This window comes from Dermacentor albipictus, chromosome 1, assembly GCF_038994185.2.
Source record: "Dermacentor albipictus isolate Rhodes 1998 colony chromosome 1, USDA_Dalb.pri_finalv2, whole genome shotgun sequence".
NCBI lineage: Eukaryota > Metazoa > Arthropoda > Arachnida > Ixodida > Ixodidae > Dermacentor > Dermacentor albipictus.
This window is the reverse complement of record NC_091821.1, coordinates 468,827,462-468,855,160: the sequence shown is the minus strand read 5'-3', so window position 1 is coordinate 468,855,160 and position 27,699 is coordinate 468,827,462. Positions and strand designations below refer to the sequence as shown.

Genomic DNA, 27,699 nt, shown 5'->3' with positions numbered 1-27,699 from the left:
AAAATGCACAACTACTGGATGTATTGTGGCTTTTGTGTTGCGTCCTGAAGTATGGAACTGTAATTTTCCGCGATATCCAACACCACTATGACCTCTCGTTGGCTTAGGTTAAACTTAAGCTCTCGGAAGTAGCGAGCTTGCTGCTTACTGATGAATGGATGGATGGATAACTTTCTTGAGGTGCGTCGGTGCGCGCGATGAGCGCGCAGTGGGCGGCTCTAACGTCGGGACAGAGAGGCCATGCCTCTCCGCTGCGTCGCGGGACCGATGGACAGCCTAGAGCTGTGCTCCAAGGTCCGAGCTGCGCAGAGCTCGGTCCCACCACCCGTACACCACCATTACACAATTGCACCACCCGTACAAAAAATTATTGAGAAGGCATTGAAATATTGTTGGTCAATGTTGAGTTTTTTATTGAGGAATTATTGAGACTATGTTGGAGAATTGTTGGGTTGAGTGTTGAGCACTCTTGAATATTGGCCACTGAAATCGAATTGAAACACCATTGGGTACCTCAATGTTGAATAATTATTAAGTTACCATTGAAAGTCCATTGTGCTTAGACGGCCCGTTTTGTTGAATGGTTGTTGCGTTACCATTGATTCTGTGTTGAACTAACGTTGTGGTAGTTCTGTTGACCTGTTGTTGAGTTATTATTGCCACAGCATTGAAAAGCGTATCGTGGCACAGTTGAGATGCCATTGAGATTTCAGAAGTCGCCATTGAAATATGATTGACGTTTCGTTGGGCTGGTGTATTTTTATTCATATATTGAAATTGCTTCGCTGTTCACACTTGCATGCTCGGTGCCTGCTCATAACTTTCCCAAACACAAACAAAATCAAAAGAGAGACTGATCAACTTGAAGTACCTTTATTTACACTAAAGATGCGTGCACGTGAAACATTATTACAGTACATAAGGCACGACTACATCGAACCTGGAGACACAGGCTAGTACCTACAGCACTCTAGCAGTGTAAATACATCTGAAAAAAACCTATACATATGAATCCAATCAAAACGATCATTGTGCTTTTCACTTTCGACTTAAGTTTATGACTAGAAGGCAAAGCGACTCAAAAGGCAGGGCTTAAGCATACCCTTGTAACAACCAACTTTGAACACATGAACACTTGGAGCTGCTTGCATGTGAATACACAAAAAGACATCTTAATATGTTACATTAAAATGTTGCGCACACTAACACATCACAGGAAGAGCTACGGCTGACTGTGAGAAGGCAAAATAACCAACTTGAAACAAATGACTTCACGTAAATATATACAACCTTTAGCACACGTCTTTCACCGCGATTAAAGTTTAATGAAGTACCAAAGTAGACTTGCCTGAGCTTTGTCTTCGAGATATATATATTTTCATGTTGCCCAATTATTTTATAATATAATATCACTCAACTTAGCTATTATTTGACGAGACATCATTTAGAAAGTTGTCGGGCATGATGAACACCTGAATCGTGTTTCTGACAAGCCAGGATTGCTTTCTTCAGAAATAAACTTGTAAAGCTTTTGTGTAATGAAAGCAGCTTATCTCCCTGGCACAAGTCAAGAACCAGTACACACCATTTGATTATGTTAATTTGGGGTACAGAGGAGTTCGTTAGTGGCATTTTCTCAATTTAGTGAGCTCATTTTCAGGTAATCTTTCTGTACTTGCACAAAGCTAATTAATGTACTTTTTGGGGCCTTTTTTCCTATACCCAGCAACTAAGTGCTACCTCAGTCAATAAAGAGATAAGGAAAGGCTAATACCTTGAACGATAAGAGAAAAAATAATTATTTAGCACAGAAAATTGGTAGTAACACATGGCTAACACAATTCCAAACAGCCACCAAATGGTCACCTGCACTTTCAGTATCAAGTACCCCAGAAATAGTCTTACAGTATGAGAAAAGGTTCCAATGACTCGACAGCCCGATTGCTGAGACAGTGAAAAACGCAAATAAATCATATACGAAACACCAATTACCTCAATTTCGCAGATAAAATGTTATTAAAATAGCACCAGAATTTTGCTGCATAAAATACATAAAGGTTGCTTAAAAATTGGGACAAAGCAGTAACTGAAAGACAGAGGGAGCTACAGCGCACCCATGTTGAAAACGATTACAAGGAAAATGATATATATGCATATTTATGTTTACAATTTTCGCTCCAACATATAGAAAAAGAACGCATGCACTTAGAGCATAAAAAGGTTCATGTGCCTGGAGAATGCAGCGCAGTACAAAGAAGCGTCATGAGAACCGAAAAGTAGATCTTACTACGAATGCTTGCAACCTACAATCAGGCATGTGCCATGTCATGCCTTGAATGGATGAAATTCATAATCTTACACACAAAGGAAGTTACCATCACTCTTATTGGCGCCCTCAGGGGACTCCTTGAAATTCAACTAGAAAAATGTACTCAGTGTCAAAAACAAAGAGAAGATAAGACCCTATAGCGTTCTTCCTGAAATGAACAGCGCAAATAACTTCATGTATCAATTCTATGTATCAATTCTATCAATTCAATTCTATTCGGTGTACATTTATATTTCACAACCACCCAAACAGAGACGAGAAGGATGAATTTAGGTAGCAACACACATGAACGCTGACTCAAGTAGAAGTTTATTCGTGAAGACGAAGATTTTAAACACTCTGGCCAACTTCACAAAGAAAAAGTCATGGATGCGCAGCATACACAGCCCGGCACAACAAAAAAGGACCGAAATACGTCCTGTAGAATAAACATGTGCGTCAAAAACTAACAAAAACATGAAAACTGAAAGGTTTCTCCTGTAAGCGATAGTAACGAGAAATACTGTAGCAACTCTTTCCCACTAAGGGTCACAGAAATCTTGCTTATGAATATTTCTTCGTGATCAATAAATAATGCTTCCATAAGTCCTTTTGTGTTCTGGTCTTTGTGATGAAACAATCGTTCTTTCTGTTCTATACCGCAACACCAGAGGAGTTCCAGAAGCAATATTTATTGATCACAAACGAAACAATTGCATAGCCAAGTTATCTGTTGCCGTTAGTGGGAAAAAGTTGTTCTTCAAAGAGTATTTCCCGTTGGGTAGTATTACTTATCGGACAAATCTTTCGCTTTTTCAATAGATTTGACCGATAGTTCTCGTTTTTCACGCACGTTTATTCTACATGACATGGCTTTTTCATATTTTTTTCTTGTCGCACGTGGCTGTTTCTGCCACGCACGCACGGATTTTTACCTTTGCCAAGTTGACCGGTGTGTTTAATACCTTCGTCACCAAAAGCAAACATTTAGTAGAGCTTGCGCTCGTGTGTGCTCCTACCTATTTCGTCGTCCGCCTCTGTTCGTGCTGCTGTTTACAGCACCCACGTATCACTTGGTTAGGCTGGTAAACATTCTCACAAACAAAAGTAAATGCCTCCCCTCAAAAGGTAGCCCATCCTTTACTACTAAACGCCAGAGCAAATCGATAGTAAGCCTTCACAGCGTCCATGCGGCAGCTAGTACACCACAGAGCAACACAAAAAATAGTTGAAAATCCCACTTGATGGAGAGTGGCAACAGAGATGCGAGCTTGCTGGTGAATCAGCCACATATCAACGGGTGTCTCTTGCACGACGCCAAGGTGCTTTTGGCGTAGAACACTTTAGCATCTGGGAATTTACTGCATACGTAACCTGTGAGAAGGGAATGTGGACAGAAAATGAGATTGCGTGGATTAAGAATCTGCCACACACTGCAGATAACTACGCACGAAATAGAAGTACACACTATACTGGCAAGTAAAAATTTGCGACTCTTTACGAGTGCCGTCGAGAAAAGGAAGGAATGGGTTGCTACGGTAAATGTTAGCTAAAGCACGCACAGCGATGTTTCACAGTGGGGAAAATATTCCCGGCTCTCTCGCAGAACCAAAGACCACGCGACAGTACATAGCCCATACCAAACAGATATCGAATCTTTGGGTAGAAGTCCAGTAGAAGGAATGACCTAAACATACGCCGAGAGCGATGCGAGCGTGAGCGTGCCTGTACGAGTGAGAACATGTACCGCTTCTTTGAAGCTAGCTGCTCCGGCGTGGCTCCGATCATGCCGCGCGATTTGTGTGCAGAACGTCGCGTACACGCCGTTGCGTTGCGCGGTAGCGTCCGCGCAGTGAGCTAGCTTCATGCACGCGTCATTCTTCACCGCGCAAACGGTGCTCGAGTGCGACGCTTAGCTCGAGGCGACAACGCGCCGATTGGCGCTCCTTTCGCTTCTGGAAACAACGCATATTCGGATCGGTCTAACTCAAAGAGGCAGCAGAGAACGGTGGCATGTTTCGCTTATCGCTTATTAAAATTCTACAGTACGCTTTCAACGGCAAACCGCCGCGCTAGATAAAGATGCTTACTGCGGTAGTTTTGGCGGTGATAGACGATAAGGTGAGCCCGTCGGCGGCTGTGTTCTTTGACAACGTCACCACACCTCTGTTCATTTGCGCTGTGTATCCGTGTATAGTCACCGCGCGGAAGCTGTGACTAATCGGTTGGCCCTTCTCCGAAAATCCCACAGAGGCGAAATATATTTCGCGGTGCGCTGCATCATTAGCCGCAACATAAATCGAGGCGCGCTTAACCGCTACGGCACAAAAGGTGATCACACTAACCGTATGGTATACGATGAGCCACTACGGAAAAAAAATAATTCTGATGTTCCACGTGCCAAACCAACGATCTGATTATGAGGCACGTCGTAGTTGGGGACTACGTATTAATTTTGACTACCTGGAAATTCTTACGTGCATACAATGCGCAATGCACGAGCGTTTTTGCATTCCGCTCCTTTGGAATGCCGCCGCTGCAGGGATCGTATACACGACCTCGAGCCCCAAATTGCCACGGAGGCCGCCATAGTTACGAAATGCGTAAGCGTGAAGTGCAACACTGCCTTCCGGTAGTACGAGTGTGGTACAAGCGTAGCACAGCTGCACACCTGCTGCACGATTATGTGTCGCGGTTCTCCTAAACTCGTGGTGCCTGCCTAAATACCTTGAAAGGCAGCGCGCCTCTCACGTATCGGAACGCGATAACAAGCGCTTAGACGGCATACGTGAGCCCCCATGAAAAATGACGTGGCCATTGTACAAAATTATCACTGCGCAGAGAAGCCGATCCTTATGTTCCAATTGGGTTCTCTCATACAAATGAAGGAGACGTTATTGGACAGGAACAAATGAAGCAATGCAATTTTACGCACATGGGGCACCGCTGCCTCTTCGCCTACCATTGTTTCAAACGAAGTGATGGCGGCAGCGAGAGTTAGGATCGCGCGCATTTGCTCCGGGGCATGCGGTTTGCTTCAACAAAGTGAACGGTGTGCTTAACATGTCACGCTCGTCAATTCAAAACAGAAAAGAAGGCTGCGTGCCCAATAAAACGAGATTACTTACCTATCTTCAGAAGTGCGGCTGCGACTGTTTCGGGGTGCCTTCTCTCCAACAGGCATCATGGCATCTGCCGCGCAACTCATCAAAACCGTCAGGCTCGCACATCAGTAGAAGACTAGTTGTTGGGTGAGCCAACCACTTCACCGGATAAACGTCCTACTTATCGTCGTTAAAGCATTTCACTAAACTGTGCGTCATGATGTCCGAAAAGAAAATACTTTCATCAAGAAGCACGAGGCGTGAACCACCGCACAACTGCAGCCGAATAACTGAGTCCGAAAGCCGTTGACAGCTTCACATGGCTTCACTATCGTATTCAGTTATAAAAACCTTTCAAACACAAACACAAACTTAAGAACCACTAATTGATTAGCAATGATTTTTCATCAACTAACCTTTATAAATTTTTAAGAACTACCTAATTTATAGCGTAAACAATAAATACTACGACCAAAAACTGCGACTACGAAGCTAGCGGTAACCATATGTACTGTTGCAAAAGTGTGCGCAAAACGAATCTCGGTTGCGCCCGTTTGCGTATACACATATACACACCCGAATGCTACCTTAACGTTTGTCGCGCTACCTAGCAATAAAAATTACTACTAGTTTTGCTATATTTACAAAAATAAAGCTTCTGAAATAGTTTTTAGCGTTTTTGCAGATGACGAGGTGACAAGTAAGGTACAATAAGGGTCCGTTACCTGTATTTCTTTCCTTTCCCTTTGGTGTTCTTAACTGAACATACGAGACCTGCAGGCTTGGAGCATAAAAGGACGACAGTTCGGCGAGGCTCAAATAAATCGCGTGCTTCTTGCAAGGGGAGAAACGGGAGCAGCCGCAGATAAAGCGATTAGCTGTGATACTGTTGCGGCTGTTGCTGAATCTGAAGCTCTTTGAAGTCAATGGTTATAGCGGCTGCGCGCTGTGATCTCAAAGCGTGTTCATTCTTTGATCTCTAGTACCACGGACATTGGACAAAAACTATATTTGCTTTACGGACAGAGGGTACGTCGCAGGAAATTCGAAGACCTCACCCGTGTGTTTGTAGCGTGTGCGCGCTTGCATCCTACGGTTCCCACAGTGCGTCCGATGCTCGAAGGTAGCGTCGTCGCCTGTCGGCACCTGTCTTATCGCCGGCCGCGCTGCCGCCGTGTCTACTTTTGAGGAACTCGACATGCGCGTAGTTACCGTGTTGGCAAGTGAATTTCGTTCTTCTGCTCCCCGAAACGTGCTCATTTCTGATCGTACCAATGGTTATGTCATTTAGTGCATGTTAAAACGACGATGGAATTTGTGCACCGGCGAAGAAACAAATCGTTATGAACTTGGGCAGTCATGAATCTAGTCTAACGTTGCAGTTTTTACGTAGCGAAAATGGCTACGAAAGTGGGGCGGTCCCGGAGATAGGAGCTTCAAAGCGCCAGCTGTAGCAACAGCACCAGGAAGTGGCACGCTGCGCACACGCCAAGCATTTCAGAGCTTCCTGGCTTTCGAATGAGAGGAGCATGCGCGTGCTCGTGGCCTATTGGTTAGAGTACCGGGCTCGACGGCCGATGTTCGATTCCACCCCATGGGTCACACATAATTTTCTATTAATGAAAGCGAGACGAAAGAACAACCTACCTGCCGCAAAGTGACAGGAATGAGGTTGGAACGCATCGCAAAACATGTTTGGAATGTCTTCATATGCGAGTCCTAATTATTGTATACTGGGCTCAACTGCTACACAACAAAAGAACAACTAGAAAAATCAACACAAATTACCCAATAAATTGTTTATTGAGAACACTCAACGGTAATATTGTTGTGCAAGGGTTGAGTGAACTCAATTGCTCTTGAAAATTTGTTGAAGTCCGTTGTTTCAACAATTCCCCAACAATATATCTATGGTTAATCAACACTCATTTTTTTACGGGCAGGGGCAACCCCAAAACATGTGGGCAAGGTTAGCTATACCCTTACAGTAGCGACACGCATTGTGAGCGTGCTCGTCCGGAAAGATTTTGTGCAGGAAATCCGGGCATGGGTAGGTGCCCGTCTGAAGCCGCCTGTAAGTGACTTGTGCTTTATTGAGTGCTTTGTGCGGTAGCGGCATGGTTCTCTTGACTAACTTGCTGGGTGAGATTATTGTAAGTGACGAGGGGGTCGCGCTCGCCATCTTTTCCTACCGAAAGACAGTCCGGGCTCGCACGGTGAGTTAGGTAGGTCTCGTGCGGCCTCGTGTGCCGTCTCGTTGAGGTTAAGGAGCGGCCCCTCCAATGGTCCCATGTGTGCTGGGAACCAGTTGGTGTAGTGTTGGGCGAGGTGATGACCATCAAGTATTCTGCCGACGGTCCGGGATATGATCCCTGTTCCGAAGGATAGAATTTGCCTCTTGGAGTCGCAGTATACCAAGCTTTTATCATCTTCTGTGCTGCCTGCTCGGCCTGAAATGGTGGATATTACGTTGATTCAACATGTCAGTGAACTTCTGGTGCCAAACAATGGTTTCGAGTCTACAGCGGGCTCCACTTATCCATTGCTGGAGATGTATGTTGTGTCTGCTCTCGGCGAGATGGGCAAGACTTTGTTGAAGCAGATGCTCACCAGGGCAGGATGCGCATTTGACCAAAATGCAATCTTGGTTTCAAGTCGACATACAAGTGCAGCCAAGCGCTCTTCACTTGTCTGTCTGAGGCGAGAGAATGAAGCATTAGTTTAAAGTTCTGATGACTCATGCAGACACACAGTGTGTGTGTACCGTTTCCACCAGCCAAGACACTATGTGGAGGAAACAAAGCGGCGAACATTGAGAAAGCACACTTTAAATTGTAAGTCTTGTTTTATTATTCATGCATTTCCTTCAGGTCCATCAACAATAGTCGCTTTTGGTGGCCTTTCAGAGTGTGCTTTCTTCCTGGTAGACAATAAGGCATTGAGTCATCCTCGTAGAAAGCTCTGGCCCATTGATTCACCTCCTCGCTAACTGGGCGACCACATTTTCTTTGCGGCCTGCCTAGAATCCCACCGTTAGACTTGACTTTTATTGCCTCGCGAACTTGTCGTTCCGGTGCACCAAAGAACTCCATTTTTTTCACGAGACCAAGATGGAAGGGCTAAGGTTAGACACTGTATTCTTTTCGTCGGCTTTGTTCTTAGGGAAGCTTTTTTTTTAGGTCTTGCATCAAGCAGACAATCACTGAGGAGGAGTTCATCGCCCTCTTGTTTGTGAAGGGTCGATGATTGGCGCAGTAGCCGTTATTCCCTTGGCGTTCTCTCGTATGTTTTTTTTTTTCACTTTATTTTTTGCGTACGAGTACCGTGCGCGCTGCAGTTGTTTCCTTTTGATACTGCTGCCAATACCTCTTTCTGAGGTCTCCTTTTCTGTTCCAGTACCACCCGATTCAGTCTCACTTTCACTACCTCCGGACAGAGCGTCGAGATGTTATTTTGGCAATACCAAGTTTGCCATATTTTGAGTAGTATGCCATTGCCCCACACAAGCTTCGCAGATTCAATTTCCTGGAACTAGGCCGATGAAAGGGTGGGCATCAACAATGGCCAGTGTGATGACTGTCCACCCTTGGCAGTGTTTTGCATGTCTAAAGAATGTGTCTGAGCACAACTTCGAAGCGATTTTCGAAATGTATTGGTGAAGGTAAGGTTGCTTGTGCTGCACACAAATCGTCGCATCGTCATGCAGGCTTCTCTTTGAGCCCATTGCAAGAAGACGCTGACATATGTCGGTCAAATGATGCTCAGTTGTCAGTCGCTGCTCGCTGCAGTAAGTTTTGTTGTAGGAGTTCTTTGGGCCGAGAGAGCTCATAAGACCGTCTAGGCTGCATTGCATTCTTTTGGTCTCATTGTCTAACATTCTGACTTTTCTAACATACTGCCATATATGCCGCACTGTAAATGCGGTGATTATAAAACATCAATCTGTTCACGGAAACATCGCACCATCGATATAGAAATCATCGTGTTAGATGATGCCTTCAAATATTAGTCTCGCGGCAAATCTGATTCAGTTAAGGCGCTTAGGTGAACTGCGCAAAGATTCCAAATCGTAATTTATTGCTAGAAACACTTTCCTACCTTCACATTAGGAAGAAATTGACGCTGGAAGGCATGGTACTGAAGCTTGGATTTCACATCCCTTCTCATGGTGTTGAACGGAGTACTGAACCTTATTTTTTTCGATGTCCATTCGTGGCAACTTCGTATGTACGCATTCCATTAAAGGCCGCTGAAGGAAACCTTGTCTGCCGCCGCCTGCGTCTGTTAGTTGATCACACTATTCTCATCTGACAAACACACGAATATAGATGTAAGGGTAAACAAACGTCGTCAGAAAGATTGAGGGAAGCCGCTTTCTTTGCATTTTTTTTAGCACCGAAAGAGCCAAAACTATAGAGCGTCGAAAATTTCCGTATGGAGCAATTATAACGGGTGTTCAAAATTAAGCTTTTTGGTTTTCTTGAAGTTAGGCACTGGGAGGCACGCGAAGAGCACCTGTGCAAATAAGTTATGTGGCCAGCGGGACACAAAGTGCAAAGATAATTATCGCTGCTAGCATCGCAATTAAATAATATTGAATGATCAACTTTTTGCTGACTGCAGTGAGTGGGCATAATGTAATGAAAAGTTAGAGGCAGTCGTGTGGAGACGAGGAGAAAGCCGACGACACGCAGATAATGAGAGGGGCGGCACGTGCGTACGCAGTGCCTACTGGTGACAGGGGTTGCTGACTTCAAAAAAAAATTTCTTGCTTCAAACATATATACTCGAATCAAAATATTACTATTTCACAAGCTAAGAGGTCTGTGCGCACATTGAACTACGTGACATATTTTTATCTGTAGGCGCTTAGTCATTAAATTTGGCCTGAGTCTTGCAAAACAGTCGTTTTTCCTAACTTGGAAGTATTTCTTTCCAGAAATGTATTTCTTATTAATTTCGAATTATTTTTAGCATACAGTATACCAATAGGCGAAAAGGGAGAAATATTACTCTTGCTGAAAAGTTAACGCAGTTAGTGCAAACAATTTATCAAAACTTATCTTATTTTGCATTTTTACTGAGACAAATCAATACGGAACATTGTAAAATATATTCAATTATAACGTTCTATGAAATAAAGAATGCCAGTGTAATGCTCTAAAATAAAGTTTGTTATTGCGTCTGCATTCAGACTTGAATAAAAAAAATACCTACAACCAACGTTTGCTTCTCAGAAACTTCAGAGAGCGCTGACATGATTAAAAAAACTTTTTTCGACGAAAGCACTTCGGCAAAACCTTCACACAAAAGACATTCAGCCCAAATTTTTTTTTCCGAAAATCAACCACGGTAGCTTTTGGGGTCTGGGATGTTTCGCGTGGAATGACCCAGGAGCGTTTTAAGTGCTTAAGGGTGTAGGTATCTAATCATTTCATACATAATAAGATCGCCGCCTGGCGCCGAATTTTGGCGATAGCGAGAAATGCCTTAAATTCAGCTAAGCTAAATGGACGATTGCAAGCCTCACTCGATAACCTTTGTGATTTAAGCGGCTGTCTATTTTCACGTTCTTTGAAAAGGAAAGTTTCTGTATAATAAGATGCACTCGAAACATATCGAAAATGTTCGCCTAGACAATCCGCCTTATATTCCAGGCTATCACCATGGGTACTTACTAAGCGTATATGACGTGTCTGGCGGGCGAATAATTTATTTACCCTATTCCACTTTCTTCTCCTCCTTGTAGGAAGTTATATCAGAGATGTACTTCTCCCAACCCTCCGTTTTAGTACGACGACGTGTTCTTCTACCCTGAACCTTTATTTGTTTAAACGTAATCAAGTTTTCGGCGGTTTAGAAGTGGCGAAGTCGTCCACAAGCTTTGTTTTGCTTTTTCCCTGCATTTTTACAGTCTTCATTCAACCATGGGGTACGACGCTTATTTGACAGTCGGTTAGTTTGACGGATGCATGTTGTGGCAGGCTCAGTTATGAAGCCCTTAATATAGGCCACAGCATCGTCTATATTAAAACAGTCAATTTCATGCCAAATTATATATGTTAGCTCTCGGAAAAGTTCCCAGTTAGCTCATTTAACCTTCCACCGCGGAGCGTGTGGCAAGCACCCATACTGTTTTGTTAAGTTTAACATAACTGGGAAGTGGTCACTTTCAAAGGGGTTCTTGAGAACGGACCACTATAGGTACGGCATTAGTGTACTCGATACAAAGCTTAAATCTATGGAGGAGTATCTATTATGTACCACCCTGCGGTACGTTGGCTCTTTTTTATTAAATATACATACTCCTGGAGACCTCTCGCATTGCGACGAGAGTGTCCCCACAATGTTTTATGTACGTTTAAATATCCTACAGCTATGTATGGCGCCGGACGTTCATGTATGTAGTTATGAAATTCGGTTTTAGTAAGCTGATAATTAGGAGGGATGTATAAAGAGCTGATACTGACTAGATTGTCATACAAAAACCCTCGGACAGCAACTGCGTCTAGGGACGTACAAAGTTCCCGGCAGGCAACACCTGCCTGGAATTAAAAATAAGCTATGTTGACAATGATAGCTCCTCCTCCTTGTAGGATAGACCGGATGGCACGACAGTCTCATGGCGGTCTTTGTCGGTGGAAAGTTGTTTGCGCATGTTTGAGATGTGTTTCTTGAACACAGAGCACCTTTGGACTATACCTATGCAGGAGTTCTTTAATTTCATATGGACTGTGCAGGAGACCTCTGGCATTCGAGTGAATGATTTGTGTTCCCATGTTAATTGTGGTTTTTGTGCTATGTGTTTAAGAAGGGGGAGTTACCTCACAGAGCCCTTACCGGATGCCGTGATGCGGTGTTTTTCTTTTTTGGTGTTATCGCGAGAATCTCGCCGCTCCTTATGCGCTGGCGGCGTCGTCTGATTGGTGTTTGTGTCCATTGCATTGCTAGAGGCGATGGACACGCACTCTTGCGAGCGCTTAGTTTGAGGTGAAGGCCTCGTCTCAGTAAACGAGACCTTTGAGGCCATCCGCCCGGAGTTCGATGGTCCCTACTGCTGGGGTGGCGGAACAGTGCTAGCTGCAGCGGCCGGGGGGGTACCCAGGATACACTCTTCCCTTCGCACGACTAAGCCGCGAACGGTGACACGCGGGAGGGTCCAACCCTCGTGTGATCAGGTACCTCGTGTCGCAACACACCAAACGCCTGCTGCCGCAGGCGCCCCTCCGGGGCATCTACCTGGATGTCGTCGTCATTGCCAGAAACTTATACGATCACCTCAGGTGGCTTGGAATCATTGACGAGGCAATCGAATCGTCCGGGCTAACCCTGAATCCCGATAAGTGCCGCTTTGCGTACGAAGAACTCATGTTCCTGGGCCACGTCATTAGCAAGTTCGGAGCCCGTCCAGAACCGCAGAAAACAGCTCGGATAGCGAAATTACTGCAGTTAGTCGACAAGACAGCAGTATGCAGATTCCTTGGCCTCTGTGCCTACTATAGGCTCTTTGTTAAGGAATTTTCTCGCATTGCCGAGCCATTTGCCCATCTCACGAAATCAGACGTCGAGTTCAAGTGGCAAGCGCCGCAAGGCGAAGCATTCCAAGAGCTTAGACGACGCCTGCAGTTACCACCAGTACTCACCCACTTCGAAGAAAACGCCGATACGAAAATCCATACCGACGCAAGCAGCAAAAGTCTCGGTGCCATGCTATTCAAAGAAAAAGACAGGCTGGAAAGAGTCATAGGTTACACTACCCGCACGCTATAGGAGCTCAAGCTGATTATTGTAAGAAGGAAAAAAGAATACCTTGCCATCATTTGGACTACCAAAATGTTTCGACCTCACCTATAGATAGACCTTTCAAAGTAGTTAACGACCATCACACATTGTGATGGCTGCCAAACTTCAGACCCTTCACGACACCTAGCACGGTGGAGCCTTAGATCGCAAGAATTGGGCGTCACCATTGCCTACAAGTACGGACGGAAACACTCATGCGGATTGCCTGTCTCACGCCCCCATCGACCCATCACTGCAAGACGACCAAGATGAGGACACCTTCCTGGGGACAGTAATAGCCGGTGATCTGCAAGGAAGCAGCGAACAGACCCAGAACTAAGAAGCCTTGCTGAATATTTGGACATCAAGACTTAATTTGTCCCGAGCGTGCTTAGGCGTACATTGCCTTCATTTTGCTACGAAACCATGTCCTTGTAAAGAATTCTCCAATCCATGTAAACTAGCTTCTGTTTGTGCCCGTACCACTCCGACCAGATGCCCTGCATAATGGTGAGACAGCCAGGCACCTCGAGTTTTCTCGAACGCTCGCAGACATACGCGAAACGTGCTATTGAGCGCGCCTGACCGGCTACGGCCTCCATTGCGGCAAGACATGCAGAGACTGCCAGCAAGGCAAGACACCACCGACAAGGCCAGCGAAATTACTGCAGCCGATCGAGCCTCCTTGAAGAAAAAAAACAGTCAAAAAACACACAGGACAAGAGGAGAGGTTCACACCACAACGACGAGGAGAGGTTCACAGCACAAAGCCAGTCGTTGTGGTCTGAACCTCTCCTCTTGTCCTTTGTGTTTTTTGACTGTTTTTTTCCTTGAAGTATGTACAAACTGGCCTAGACTTCAACCCTTCTGCGAGCCTCCTTGCCGACCATTGCAGCAGATCTGGATGGATTTCTTAGGACCCTTTCCGACGTCAACATTTGGAAAGAAGTGAATCGTAGGTTTCTGCCCCGCACTCACGTACGGTGCAGAAACCTGGAGGCGTACGAAAAAGGTTCAACTTAAATTGAGGACGACGCAACGAGCTATCGAAAGAAGAATGATGGATGTAACGTTAAGGGATAAGAGCAGATTAGGTGGGGGAACAAACGCTAGTTAATGACATTTTAGCTGAGATCAAGAAAAAGAAATGGGCATGAGCAGGACATGCATTGAGGAGAGAAGATAAACGATGGTCTTTAAGGGTTACGGACTGGATTCCAAGGGAAGGGAAGCGTAGCAGGGGGCGGCAGAAAGTTAGGTGGGCGGATGAGATTAAGAAGTTTGCAGGGACAACATGGCCACAATTAATACATGACCGGGGTAGTTGGAGAAGTGTGGCAGAGGCCTTTGCCCTGCAGTGGGCGTAACCAGGTTTATGATGATGATGATGATGAATCGTAGTGGCCACCGACTACCTTACCAGCTAAGCCAAAACGAAAGCCCTACCCAAAGGTAGTGCGGCGGAAGTAGCGAAATTCTGCGTCGAGAACATTCTGCTGCGACATGGTGCGCCAGAAGTCCTCAATACTGACAGAGGAATGGTTTTTACGGGCTCTCTGCCGACCATCCTCTTATCACAAGCGTCGGCACAGTATGACAGAGGTGCCGACACGAAGGAAAAGAAGCTGTCGCAAACAGTCGCCAGACCGAAATCTATATCGTGTTGGCCTAGCCTGAATGAGCCTTAACGGAACGCCTGAACAAGACGCTCATCGACGTAGCGATGTACGTCCTCGTCGAGCACAAGGCACGGGACGCTGTCCTTCGATACGTAACCTTCGCTTACAACACCACAGTGCAAGAACCAACACAGAGCGCACTTTCGACGAGTCATGTATAAAAAACGACGCGCTTAACCCGTAGACCAAATTTTCGGCGATCGGCGACATTGCTCGCCACTGTCGTTGTGCTCGAGTGTTATTTCTTTTGTTGGGCGCAAGTTCGCTAATAAGGCGTTAAATGTGTAACGCACAGTTTTGACACTACGTCGTTATCCACCGTCACAATAACGTGACACGCTGTTCCCACGCTGTTAGAATCATCATACGTTTCGTAACTACTCATTGCTGCCAAAGCACACAACTCAGTGATAATGCCTCAGTAAGATCACATCAGCGGTACAAGTTTTCAGAAATACAAAACTGATCGCCGAAGCTGATTGTAGACTCAAACACGGGCGCACACATCACGCTAGGCGCTCCCTCCGTCTCAACGCGGCAGAAACTCTGGCCATGCTTACTTATATCGCTCCAGTAAGTATGACAAAACCGTGTCCCACGTCGAAGACGCCACATCATAATAAACGAAGAAAACAAAAGAACACTCTATAAAATGGATTGGGTCGTTCTCGATAAGAAGGTAAAAGCATCGACGAAACATTCTGCTACCACCACCATTGCCAATAGGCGGTGTGTGACTACGCGACCTTTTGCGGAATCCTGTACTTGCGTACAAAAAAATGTTTGAGTAGGCAAATTTCTGAATCGAATCGAGCGCCAATTATTCGAGAAAACTCTTCTTTTGAATATTTGCTCAACTACCGAATACTTTCTAATTTCTCAGGACCATTAGGAACAGTCACCTTTTGCATCTGCATTATTTTTTTTCAATATACATGAAATAGGTATTGTTACCCTTTATAATAGGGCAGAAAGGAATATTGGACACATTCGTATAGCGAAATCTAGAATAAGATAGGAGTCGAATGTCAGAAACTATACCACTCGTCGTGATAACAACTTCAAATATTGGCTCGCCCTTAGCGATAACTACGACGAAGTACAGTGCTTATTAATTTTGTACCAGCCGCGGTAGTCCAGCGGCTATGGTGTTGCTCTGCTGGGTTAGAGGGCGCGAGATCAATCACTTCTTCAGTGGCCGCATTAGGATTGGGGCGGAACGCTAGATATCCTCCCCCCCCCCCATGTACCATGCGCAGGACGCGCGTTAGTGCCACCCCAGGTGGTCAAAATTAGGCCGATTATGAGGCTCACCAAAGTGCCTCACAATCAGATTGTGGCTTCGGTGCGCAAAACCTCAGAGGTTCGTTTTATTTTGCACTTACAGATTTCACGGTGAGCAATAGGATCAAATCCGCTCCAATAGCCATTGCGGAGACACCGACGTAAGCAATAGTAAACATCCGAGTGATGCTGACATCTGCGAAAAAACACAGCCATGATTGACATTTATAAATGAATTCTCATGTGAAATGGGAACTGTGTTAAAGGGGCCTTCGAACATTTTTTAAGGCGCGGTTGGAGATTGACTGTTTGAGAGATAATTGAACTTACTAATCCTACACTTATCGTACAACGATAAGTGTACGCCGCATGAAGTTATTCAGCAGAGAAATTTCAAAATCCGGACCAATGGTTAGAACATTAGCGCGGCTGTTTAGAATGGACAATATATTCGTGCATATAACGTGAGGTACCGCTACATCCAAGAACAGGTGAGATCGACTGAACTGAATGTACCGCTTCTTGCCATTCTACAGCTAATATTGTCAACGCAGCGGATAAGCTGGTTCAATATTGCGTCCCACGATGTCTGAGAGCGCCAGTAATGTAATTTGAAATGGCAATGGCGGGTCATTGTTGGAGTCTTCCTCATATGATGGAATTGCTAATGTTATCGTCCTCGCACCACTGAGAAATTCAAGGGTCGTCATTGGCTACTGTAATCACAATATTTGTCCGACGTTCCGTGCTGCCATCCATGTGATGACATGATTGTCATATGTGTCAGGTGAATTTCTAACGCGCTGTGTATCAAGATATCCATGACATGAATGACCTGACATGCATGAGATGAATAACATGAAATGCATACATACCATGAGGTGATTTTCGTGAATGACATGAGGCCACGTCATCGTGTTCATTTCTTTAGCTGTTTATGTATCAGCATATGTGTGAGAGACATGCGTGCGTGACATGACAAGAATGTCCCGATATATATCGAGGAAAACAAAGGAACATGATGCAATTATGCGATTCATACCATTACAGTCATGACAAATATGTCATGTCGTTAATCCCGTGACACCTCCTTCATCTTATGTATGCTTGGGTCATGCACCGCCACCCCGTCATGTCTATTCTGTTATATACCCAGTAGGAAAACACAACTACGGCGTCGCGACGTCGGAGGCTAGATAGATGGAACTTTGTAAAAAAATCCTTTGCGTTAAGTATAAATATTTCGAAATCGGTGCTTTGACGTATGCAAAAAGCATCTCCAACCATCAGCCTGCGCAACCTGCAACGCAATGATGGCTGCTTGAAAAGTTTTCGAGGGCCCCTTTAGGTATTGCATGTGACATCCTGCAAGTCAGGGCTGTTGTAATTACTTGCGGAAAACCTGCACAAAGCACAACCACAACTTTTTCTGGCACTAGCTTTAACAAGACATACAGTGTCAAAGTCTACGCGTCAGACCTTAATAGAGCACTAGCAGCTGCCAAATACGCTATTTTTCTTAAATATGGTCAGATGCCCGCAACACCCCAAGTGCGATCGGAGTCCCCGTGGTCGAGGTGTGCGAAGACATTGACAACATATCCGACCAAAATGAGAGTATGGAAACTGTTTATTCACTAATGGCGGTCCTCCGACTCTCTGCAACTATACCCACAATATTTATGCGCCAATGCAAAACAAAATATCACTGTCGAACAGAGCACTACTTAAGCTATCGAAGCTTGCGCTGACAGTGTTGATAGCATGGATATACGTGAAATGTTTCGCAACTGAAATATTATTGCTTCTGGATCACACGCACTCACGTCAAGACTTACATGCGATAATTTACATAATACATCCTCGTTTCGATCAAAAGAAAAAGAAATAGACTCAACTGTATTAAGGGCGGCGTTTCTGCGAAGAAGCATGAATTACAGTAATTCTCAAAAATGCAGAATAACAAGCAACTTGCTTTCTTTAATAGCCTTTTAACAGATGCTTATTCCCGAAAGCGATTCAAATTAAGTTGCACAATTTCGCCAGCTGCCTTCTGGAAAGAGGACTTCGTTGAATTTTAGCGCCGTTAGAAGCCCACTTGAATGCTCACCAATGGCCTTCGAGTAGGTGGGAAAAGGTTTCAGGGTGACGGGAAAGTCTCGCTCTTGGACAAGGCTATAGAGGCATTCGGCGATCGTGGCGCCGTTGAAGACCTGCAAATTGTGCGACACAGAGGAAAGCCTACATGCCGTAAGCGTAAAAAGAAACCGGGGAATGTGGCCTGAAGAATAATTGCAAATTCACTGCGAGGTCAAAGGCAAAGTAACGAGAAAGACAGGATTAATTTTCTACCAAGCCTCCATATAAAGTGTAAATCCATTCCTAGCAAACATACTTTCTAGTTTCCTGCAACGCGGTCAGTTCTACATCCTCGTTCCTGTGCTTGCACTCTCTCCCCGGCTATGGACCTATACTAGTTAAGCTTAGTGAAGAATTCTTTTTTCGCAGTACAAGCCTTCTCGAAGATTTATGCACACTATTCCAGCTAGGCATCACAGGAAGCGGGAAACGCGTTCGACACCACGGTTCCAGCGCCACACTTTATTTGTACCCCACTCTAAACTCTAGGGACATTCAAGCAAGACATATTTTCGCACTACGATGCACCTGACATCTGCAGTTCTATGTAGGTGCGAAGTTACTTCTTTTATTATAGGTGCAAGGACACCCCTGCTACATTCTTAGCACTTCCAAGAGTAGTGGTAAGTAGAGTATGGTTAGTATTGATATCTGAGATCAAGAGCGTCCAGTTCAATGGCCATCCCTGCCACTGCACCTTATAGGCCTGGCCCGCGACTAGTGAAAGGCGCAGCTGAATTCTGCGACCAATTTTCGATCACGAGCGTGCGAGTGCATATGTTCGCATGCACCGAGTTTTTCACCGTCCGAGCGATCCCTGGCCACTCGTGCACAGATAAAAGCGGAACCTCTAACGCCAGAGGACACCTCGTGGGTTGCACTTCTGTAGATTCATGGCGAAAAGGGTGAACGAGTTAGGGAGGGAAAGAATACATGACACCTTCTGTTCATCGCTGTCCCAGCACCTTCACTAGCCCAGGTTGCCACGCTACTTCCCTATAGCGCGATGCTGAAACTGTTCGTTGAAACTAATCCGCGCCATTGTTTACGATAACTATCGGGGCTCCGTGACCAGTCTATCACAAACTAAAGATAGACTCACCCGTGGTCTATGTCCTAGCAAGATGCAATACTTGGATTTCGTTGAGGTATTCAACTTTGCGCGCATTTTGATCTGCGCGTGTAACCAATACCTAACGGAACAATATATGTAGCGCACAGAAATATTCAAGTGCTAGAGAAAGCAAACGTAAATCTTACGAGACAGAATGCGGCGATGACGCGGAGCCAGTTTACAGGTAGCGCGCTGTAAAATACTGGAACCTGCAATGACAAAAACAACAACGGGGTTTTAAATACTTGTGCTGCGCAAACATCATTTGACTGAAAATTAACGCCAGTTATCTGTGCATGCCGAACGGTTGCCACGGGAACTTCCCCACTACAGATCAGGGTGTTAAACAGATTTGGGTTTATGGTACTCGTTACTTCGTCTTTGAAATTGATTTATTGTTTGTCGCGTGTAAGTTTTGTGGCTTTTGACGCTTTTTAGCCCCAACAAAGAAACTTTGGTGTTCGCTGTCGCCAATATAAATTCTTTCGAGTGCTCAGTAATCTATTGCGTCACTTTAACGGGAGCACTCATTTTTTTTTTTACTTTTCTAACAGCTGCTATGGCAGAACAACTGACGCCAAATGGTGGTCTGTAGAACTATGACGCGTTGGCATACCGGACCTTTCGCGTAACGTGAGCCAATCTGCAAAAATAAAACGGTGTCCTTTAGATCAACGAGATTAATGGCATATTCTTTATAGTCATCGTGGGCTACCGATAATATTTTTTAAGTAGCATTACTCAGGTATACTCTCTCGTTTGATTATGCAACTTCTTGCATATTCATTTTAGGGCGTATTTCATATTTATGTGTTGTGGAGCGGGCTAAGAAACACCCAATCAAGGTTCTTCCGTGACATATTCATTTGCGCGCTTCTATTTTTGGGGCTATGAACAACGCGAGCGAACGGCGAAAAAAGCGAACGTCGTCGTGCTCATGTGCGTCTGCATGGCAGCCCTCTCAATAGTGCATAGAAAGAAAAAGCCCGCATGCTCATCGCCAGAGTAAAAAAAAATGCAGTCAGCCACAACGTCTTGCTACGTCAGCGCATTCGTTGTGAAGATTTAAATCTACCATGGGCCTCAACGACAAGAAACAAAGTGCCGCTGAACATGCATACACAAACACACTTGGCTTTGGGCAGGGGTTTCGGTCTTGGAAAACACGATTCGTAGCGCCGTGGTCCAGACGGCCAAGCGCGCAATGATGTAATTCCTTTCTCGCGAGCATTCGTCAGAAAGAATCCCACAAGAAATAAAGCGTCGTGAAAACAACATTATTAGGCACTGTCTACGCTTGAAATACGACTTATGCCCCCCAAATAACATTTATAGGTTGCGTAGTTAAGCACGACTAATTAGCAATCTAATTGGCAAGCTACTCAAGACGAGTAGGAAAAATGTTCCTTCGGTCCCATTCTTGTAAGATAAGCCCCTCCAATTTCAAAGTTTGTATTTATAGCTGAAAGATGGGCGAGCTTGTTCAAGTGGATTATAAAAATTTACAGCGAAAAACAAACACTAGGAAAGGAAGTCCACAGATGGACGCTAGACTATCAAATAACGGTTTGAAGGAGAGTAGGTACAGCGGAAAATATTTTCAAAAGAATATTTGGAAAAGTAAGACCATACTGCTTCGCATGCGTGTCAACCCCAAGCCCAACTTATGAAGTGCACCTACTTCTCTGTCACACCGACTGAGAGGGCGCTGATCCAATTACTTCCCTCTTGTGCAGAATGATTCACAGCCTACTTCATTTTCTTTTTCACTCACCGAGAACACGTGTGGCTTCGAAACGGGGCGGCACTGGCACCTACGGCAGCGATTTGCCAAATGCCCCGGACCCGCAATTGCGTCTGTGTTACACTTGTGCTCTGTCAGCCTGTCGTTTAAGCACCGGCCAGTTTGACCGACGTTGCATTTTTCCCCAAGAAAGCTAAAAAAGATTTAATTATGGAGCTTAAGTGCCAAATCCACTTTCTGATTATGGGTCACGCAGTAGTAGACTCCGGCAATTTTCACCACCTGGGGTTCTTTAACGTGTCCCTAAATCTAAGCACACGGGTGTTTTCGTATTTCGCCTCCATCGAAATGCGGCCGCCGTGGCCGTGATTCGATCCCACGACCTCGTACTCAGCAGCCCAACACTATAGTCCCCAAGAAAGTGGAATCCTACAAACCACTTTAGCTCTACAAGCAACGAAACGCGTAGCGTGCTTTTTGGAGCGGGTTCTTCTGCGCCCGTTATTTACGGCAGCGCACATGCGTACTAGCTTGTCCTGTGCGGACACGACCATATGGAGACACCGCACTTCGCCGCCACCTTCTGTCGGCGGTGCGAGAGGTTTTGAGCGTAAACTCGAGGACAACTTTCTGTGGCGATGAACGGCAAGCTACGGGCGCGTGGCTGCAACACATGTGCTACGGCGCCAAGTAGTCCGCCAGCTTTAGGCAGTGCTTTTGGTTGCTCGGAAAAAACGCTGGATCGACGCAGCTTCACGTGCGACGTTTTAGCGTTTATGGTTATATTGCGCTCAGTTTTACACAGACGATATTAAGGATGGACAGGACGTGGACGGACGTAGCGCAAACTACCAACTGTTTAATAATGTTAAATAACGCGCTTATATACAAGGAGATATGGCGTGGGGGGGAGGGGGGGTATAAAAGATATGACAAGTTCACGGAATGTGATCATAGTTCGGGTCAGGCATACGTGGTTCACTGGCACCCGTTCGCCCTGGCAAACTCAACCTCAGCTTTGATAAGCGCGATGGACGGAGTGCTTACGCACATTTCTTTTTCTTTTGCTATCGCAAGCGCCTCCCATATTTCTCGCTCCGTTTTTGTTTTTGATGTGCCAATGACTGTGGCGCTTTCTAGAAGCGGAGAGCATTTGCATTGTTTGCAATGTGCAGCCAGGTTGCTGGGTGCTGTCAGAAGCTGGCACGTGTATTTGTGCTCCCGTAACCTATCATTTAGACAACGTCCAGTTTGCCCGATGTATACTTTCCCGCAATCTAGTGGGATTTGGTAAACAACTGAGAGAGAGAGAGAGAGTAAACAACTGAAGTTGCACATTCCACGTACTTTGTCACGTGCTTAGTTTGACAGATCGTAGCACTAGGGTTTGCCTCTTTGGATCCTGCATTCACCCTCTTGCACATGCCTTTTAGTTTTTGTGGAGCGGAGAACAGAACTTGAACGTCATGGCGTTGGGCTGTCTTTTTTATCCTATGTGACAAGCCGTGAATGTAAGGCAACACCACGCGTTTTTTCAATTTTTCTTTTTCCTGTGTTTTCTGCCTTTTCCTGTTGGTTCTGATTTCGGGCAACAAGTTTTCACAGATTTGCACCACCATGCTTTTTGGGTACCCGCTGTTTCGTAAGCGGCTAACTTGTTGCCCGAAATCAGAACCAACAGGAAAAGGCAGAAAACACAGGAAAAAGAAAAATTGAAAAAACGCGTGGTGTTGCCTTACATTCACGGCTTGTCACATAGGATAAAAAAGACAGCCCAACGCCATGACGTTCAAGTTCTGTTCTCCGCTCCACAAAAACTAAAAGGCATGTGCAAGAGGGCGAATGCAGGATCCAAAGAGGCAAACCCTAGTGCTACGATCTGTCAAACTAAGCACGTGACAAAGTACGTGGAATGTGCAACTTCAGTTGTTTACCAAATCCCACTAGATTGCGGGAAAGTATACATCGGGCAAACTGGACGTTGTCTAAATGATAGGTTACGGGAGCACAAATACACGTGCCAGCTTCTGACAGCACCCAGCAACCTGGCTGCACATTGCAAACAATGCAAATGCTCTCCGCTTCTAGAAAGCGCCACAGTCATTGGCACATCAAAAACAAAAACGGAGCGAGAAATATGGGAGGCGCTTGCGATAGCAAAAGAAAAAGAAATGTGCGTAAGCACTCCGTCCATCGCGCTTATCAAAGCTGAGGTTGAGTTTGCCAGGGCGAACGGGTGCCAGTGAACCACGTATGCCTGACCCGAACTATGATCACATTCCGTGAACTTGTCATATCTTTTATACCCCCCCTCCCCCCCACGCCATATCTCCTTGTATATAAGCGCGTTATTTAACATTATTAAACAGTTGGTAGTTTGCGCTACGTCCGTCCACGTCCTGTCCATCCTTACTATCTTCTGTGTAAAACTGAGCACAATATAACCATAAACGTTCACCAACTAGCCCCCTTCATTGCTTTACTAAAAGTTTTAGCGTTTGCCAAGACGCGGAATGGAAAAGCCGCAAAATAAGTAAACTTTTACATTTGTGGTGTTTTCGTTTATCTTTTTTAACTGTTGCTAATAAGGTGTTGATGTTTTTTCTTTCCCAGCTTAGACTAACCTAGGTGAAAACACGGGACCCTTTTCAGAAGCTCTCTCACTTGTGTTCGCTTTGCCTCCCTTCGTTGCCATTGAATGTTGTCTGCGAGTATAGAGCACAACGAAACGCCAATCACAGCGGTGCGATCGGAGATTGTTGTTCGGCGCGTTCGTTCGGTTACCGGCGCGCGCGATTGAACTACTCCGCGCCGACGTCGCCAGCCGCGGGGCGCGGCCACGTTTTTGGTGACGCGAAAGTGACGACACGCTCCTGTCAATCATTTTGCCACCGAGCACGTCGTCTGCTAGGCGCCGAACCCGATGGGAGTTGAGAAGTTTGGAGCGATCATACGCTCGTTACGAGACCGGCTTCGCATGGAGCGTCTGGTGGATTGGATTGGATCCAACAGGCGGCTGCGGAATGAAACTATGGATTGGATCCGAACGTGCAATTCGAGAAAATGGCGCTTGCGGTGGGACCTTAGGTTGTTGCGCTGGCGTTGCTCGAGGAGGAAAGAGAGCGTGTGGCGGTGCGAAACGCGTTTGAAGAAATGGCAGAAAGCGAAATCCGGCGCGGCTTTCGTTTCTCTGAACAAATAGTGCGTTAGTTGTACAGCGAAATCGACCCCTACACCGGTGCCAGCGAGCCACTGGGATGTTGTTGCTGCCTCTTGAAAAGTGCGCTACTGTGCCGTCGTTTCTTTTTTTATTTTTTCTTCTCGCTGGGCGCGACACCACCTAGGGACACCCAGAGAAACTAATAGTTATGAATTGCAGCAGTCACACGTACTACAATTTGAAAACGTGTTTAGGCATGAGAGGAAAAAAATCATTTTTTAGATAAAGATTTCATTCATTTGAAGACGAGAAACATTTCGTTTTCTAGTATACTGTCTGCGAGCAGACGACTAACGAGGGAACTAAACTTCCGGGGACTTCACAGATTTCTGATTGGCTGCTTTCTCCGCCCCGCTCTCAGAAATTTTGCATACTGCCACTTTGTGACGTTGCAGCAACCGAACAGAACGCGTCTCGAACAAAGATCTCCGATTGCGCCCCCGGCAGGCCGCCTTGTCGCACCTTCCCCTCCTTTTTACGCAAGCTTTACCCCCTTGATCAGGCTTTAGACACATACCGTAACCACTTCTTGCAGGTAGCCTGCCATTTATAGTCTTTCCAACTGTGCGGTCGAAATCATGGCTACTTTGTGCCAGCACGATTCTCTGTGGGCGACACGCAAGCAACTCGGGGCAATCCTTCCTTTTACCGCTTTCGAATGGGGCGAATCGTATCTGAGAATCTCATTTTTGGAACGCGTCTGATACATGGAACGTACGGGCACGGTATCCAAAATAAGTGAGATATCATTAAACTGCAAACGTGCCCCCATTGATATCTCGTGCGCGAAATTAAGGCCTGAGGAACACTTTTCAAAAACGTCTACGACACCTTCGACCACGGGTATGCAATTATCGGTATTAGGAGGAATTAAAAAGAAATAAAAATCATCTACGTGCCTAAAGATTTTGATTCCACTGGTTGTTGAGAAACTGCAAGAATCAGTGCGCTTGTGACAGCATGCTGAAAAGATATCTATTGAAAGGGGTGCGATGCAAGAGCCGATGCAGACCCTGTCACTTTGCACAAAAGTGTCATCATGAACAACAACGATAGAGGAAAAATAAAAGGCTAGTGTCTTTAAAAAAACTATTAACGCTTACCCCACGTACTATACTGAAAGGCACATGCGAAGGTCTCCAATGGAACATCTAGCAGTGTGAAGGCTGGTTGAAATGACGGGAAACACTCTACACAATTACATTAGGTTGGGTCGTTTTGCGCGCCAAAACGACGGTCTGAATATAAGGCACGATATAGTGACTGGGCTCCGGAAAAATTTTCACCACCCGAGTTTCTTTATCGTAAACGCAACGCATGGCACGCGAGTGCGTTTGCATTTCGCTCGATCGAAATGCGGCCGCTGCGGTAGGGAACCGAACCCGCAACCTCGTGCCTAGCAACGCAACGCTGTAGCCGTTCAGCAACCGCGCCAGGTCTCAACATGTCTAATAATGTGCAATGGGAGCGGGGTGGCACCAGAAGATCAGGTCATGGAGGCGCGGTTGAGCGTTGTAAAACACTGAGCATGATCTCTGAAGTTAATGAGAGCGATAATTGATACTCAAAGATTCCGCTTACTTGCTCATAGTTCCACATACTACTCATACGCGCGTTTTTTCTTAGGTGTTACCCGCCGCGGTGGCTTGGCGGCTATGGTGTTGCGCTCCTAAGCACGAGGTCGCAGGATCGGATCCCAGAAGCGGCGGCCGCATTTCAATTGGGGCGAAACTCTAAAAAGACGCCCAGGTCCCGTGGATCGGGGCCACATTGAAGATGCCCTCGTGGTAAAAATTAATCCGGAGTCACCCACTACGGCGTGCCTCATAATCAAATCGTGGTTTTGGCACGTAGGACCAGGTAATTCATTAATTTATTTGGCGTTCTCAAGCAAGAAACTTCCCTTTGTGGTCTTAAGTGAAGAGAAATTAACGCGAAGCATGAAAGCTAAAATCGAATTAGCCAATCGAGCAAAATGTTACGCGTCAAAAATACCATGCTGACGCGTTCGAGATCAGCATATACGGGTTTACTGCATAATAGAGATATAGCGTAGCACAACAAGAGATGTATCGAGAAAAGAAATAGGGAAATGTAGGGAATTTCACTTCATTTTAACTCGACAAAGACATAGAACTTGCAGAGCTCCGCATGGCTCACGAAACCGCCGCTAGAATAACGGAATTTTTCTTATCTTTCTTGGGACATCCTTTACACAAATACCAGTTCGTACGTTTCTCGCTCACGCTTCCACCGTTGCTGAGTAGTTATCGATAGTGCAGGGTCTATAATTAGAGTACTGCTAGTACAGTAATTGTCTAAACTCTATCAAACTCCGCGATGAAACGGTTGGGAATGGACAAAAACATGTAGCTAGCACCGTCATAGTTGTGGCGCTAACTACAACATACTGATGTTATTTCCCACTGCATCTCCAGCACATCTTCAGCGACACGTATAACGAAGCATGGAATGCGCTTTGTAGCTTGAATCGTATGGGTGCTTTCCCAAGTGGGCCTTCTTGCCTGCTATGAGGGGTGCTGTGCTCGTCTAGTGCACAGACGCCCCCCCCCCCCCTCCCTTTTTTTTGTTGCAAGCGTTGAATTCGCGCAATTGTCAAATACTAGGCAGGTGGTGTGATTAAGCAAAATAACTACGCTTAAACTACAACAGGAACCAAAGTGGCGCTGCTCTGGAACTTGATTTACCAGTTTGTACCAGGCGCCGGTCATAGTAAAAGGTCACAACTTACCACAATCATGATAGTGCAAGAGCTCGAAGGCAAATTTCAGAAGACAGCAGGGCTGTGGTTCAACGCGGCTGCTTCTCCAAGCAAGTCTTCTTCTTCTTCACTGCCTATCAACAACAGCAAAAAGGAATTTACTTTCGGTAGTGAAAATAACCCATTTGGGAACAATATTACGGTAGCAGCTAAGGTATTTATTGAAAGGAAAAATATAAGAAGGAAGACGGCTGTTCATATTGAGAAAAGGAAAAGTTATGCGAAATAAAACATGCGCGATATGCACAAGATACTCACGCAGTCAAAATCAAGCTTTAAGATAAAGCAGCTACGAGGTAGATATTTGTCCAGCCATTATGTAGCTACGCAATGCGAAAATGCTTCGCTTCATGTATACATTCGTCGTCACTATCTTCACTCTCTTCCTCCTTTTTTTAGCGTTATCTTTACCTTCCCTCTTCTTTCTTTTTTTTATCCGGTGAGAACATGTGTTTATAAATATCTGTGAGTTCGAGCAGTACCTAGCATCGGGATCCAGTACGCATTCAGTACCTCCCGTAGCGGTTCGTCGCTGGCATCTTC

At 45.5% G+C, this 27,699-nt stretch overlaps 1 protein-coding gene across 2 annotated transcripts in view; it reads right to left on the bottom strand.

Annotated features, from left to right (window-relative positions):
* The window catches only part of LOC135909829 (uncharacterized), an 81,585-nt gene extending 54,347 nt beyond the window's left edge, over window positions 1-27,238 (bottom strand). For both annotated transcript variants that reach the window (XM_065441875.1, XM_065441876.1), the window contains exons 1-4: window positions 27,127-27,238; window positions 19,557-19,619; window positions 18,268-18,370; window positions 16,259-16,353 (exon numbers count right to left, since the gene is read on the bottom strand). In XM_065441875.1, coding sequence (XP_065297947.1) covers window positions 16,259-16,353; window positions 18,268-18,370; window positions 19,557-19,619; window positions 27,127-27,135 — 270 coding nt within the window. In that variant the 5' untranslated portion in view covers window positions 27,136-27,238. The remainder of the gene's footprint in view (window positions 1-16,258; window positions 16,354-18,267; window positions 18,371-19,556; window positions 19,620-27,126) is intronic.
* Window positions 27,239-27,699: the final 461 nt, after the last annotated feature.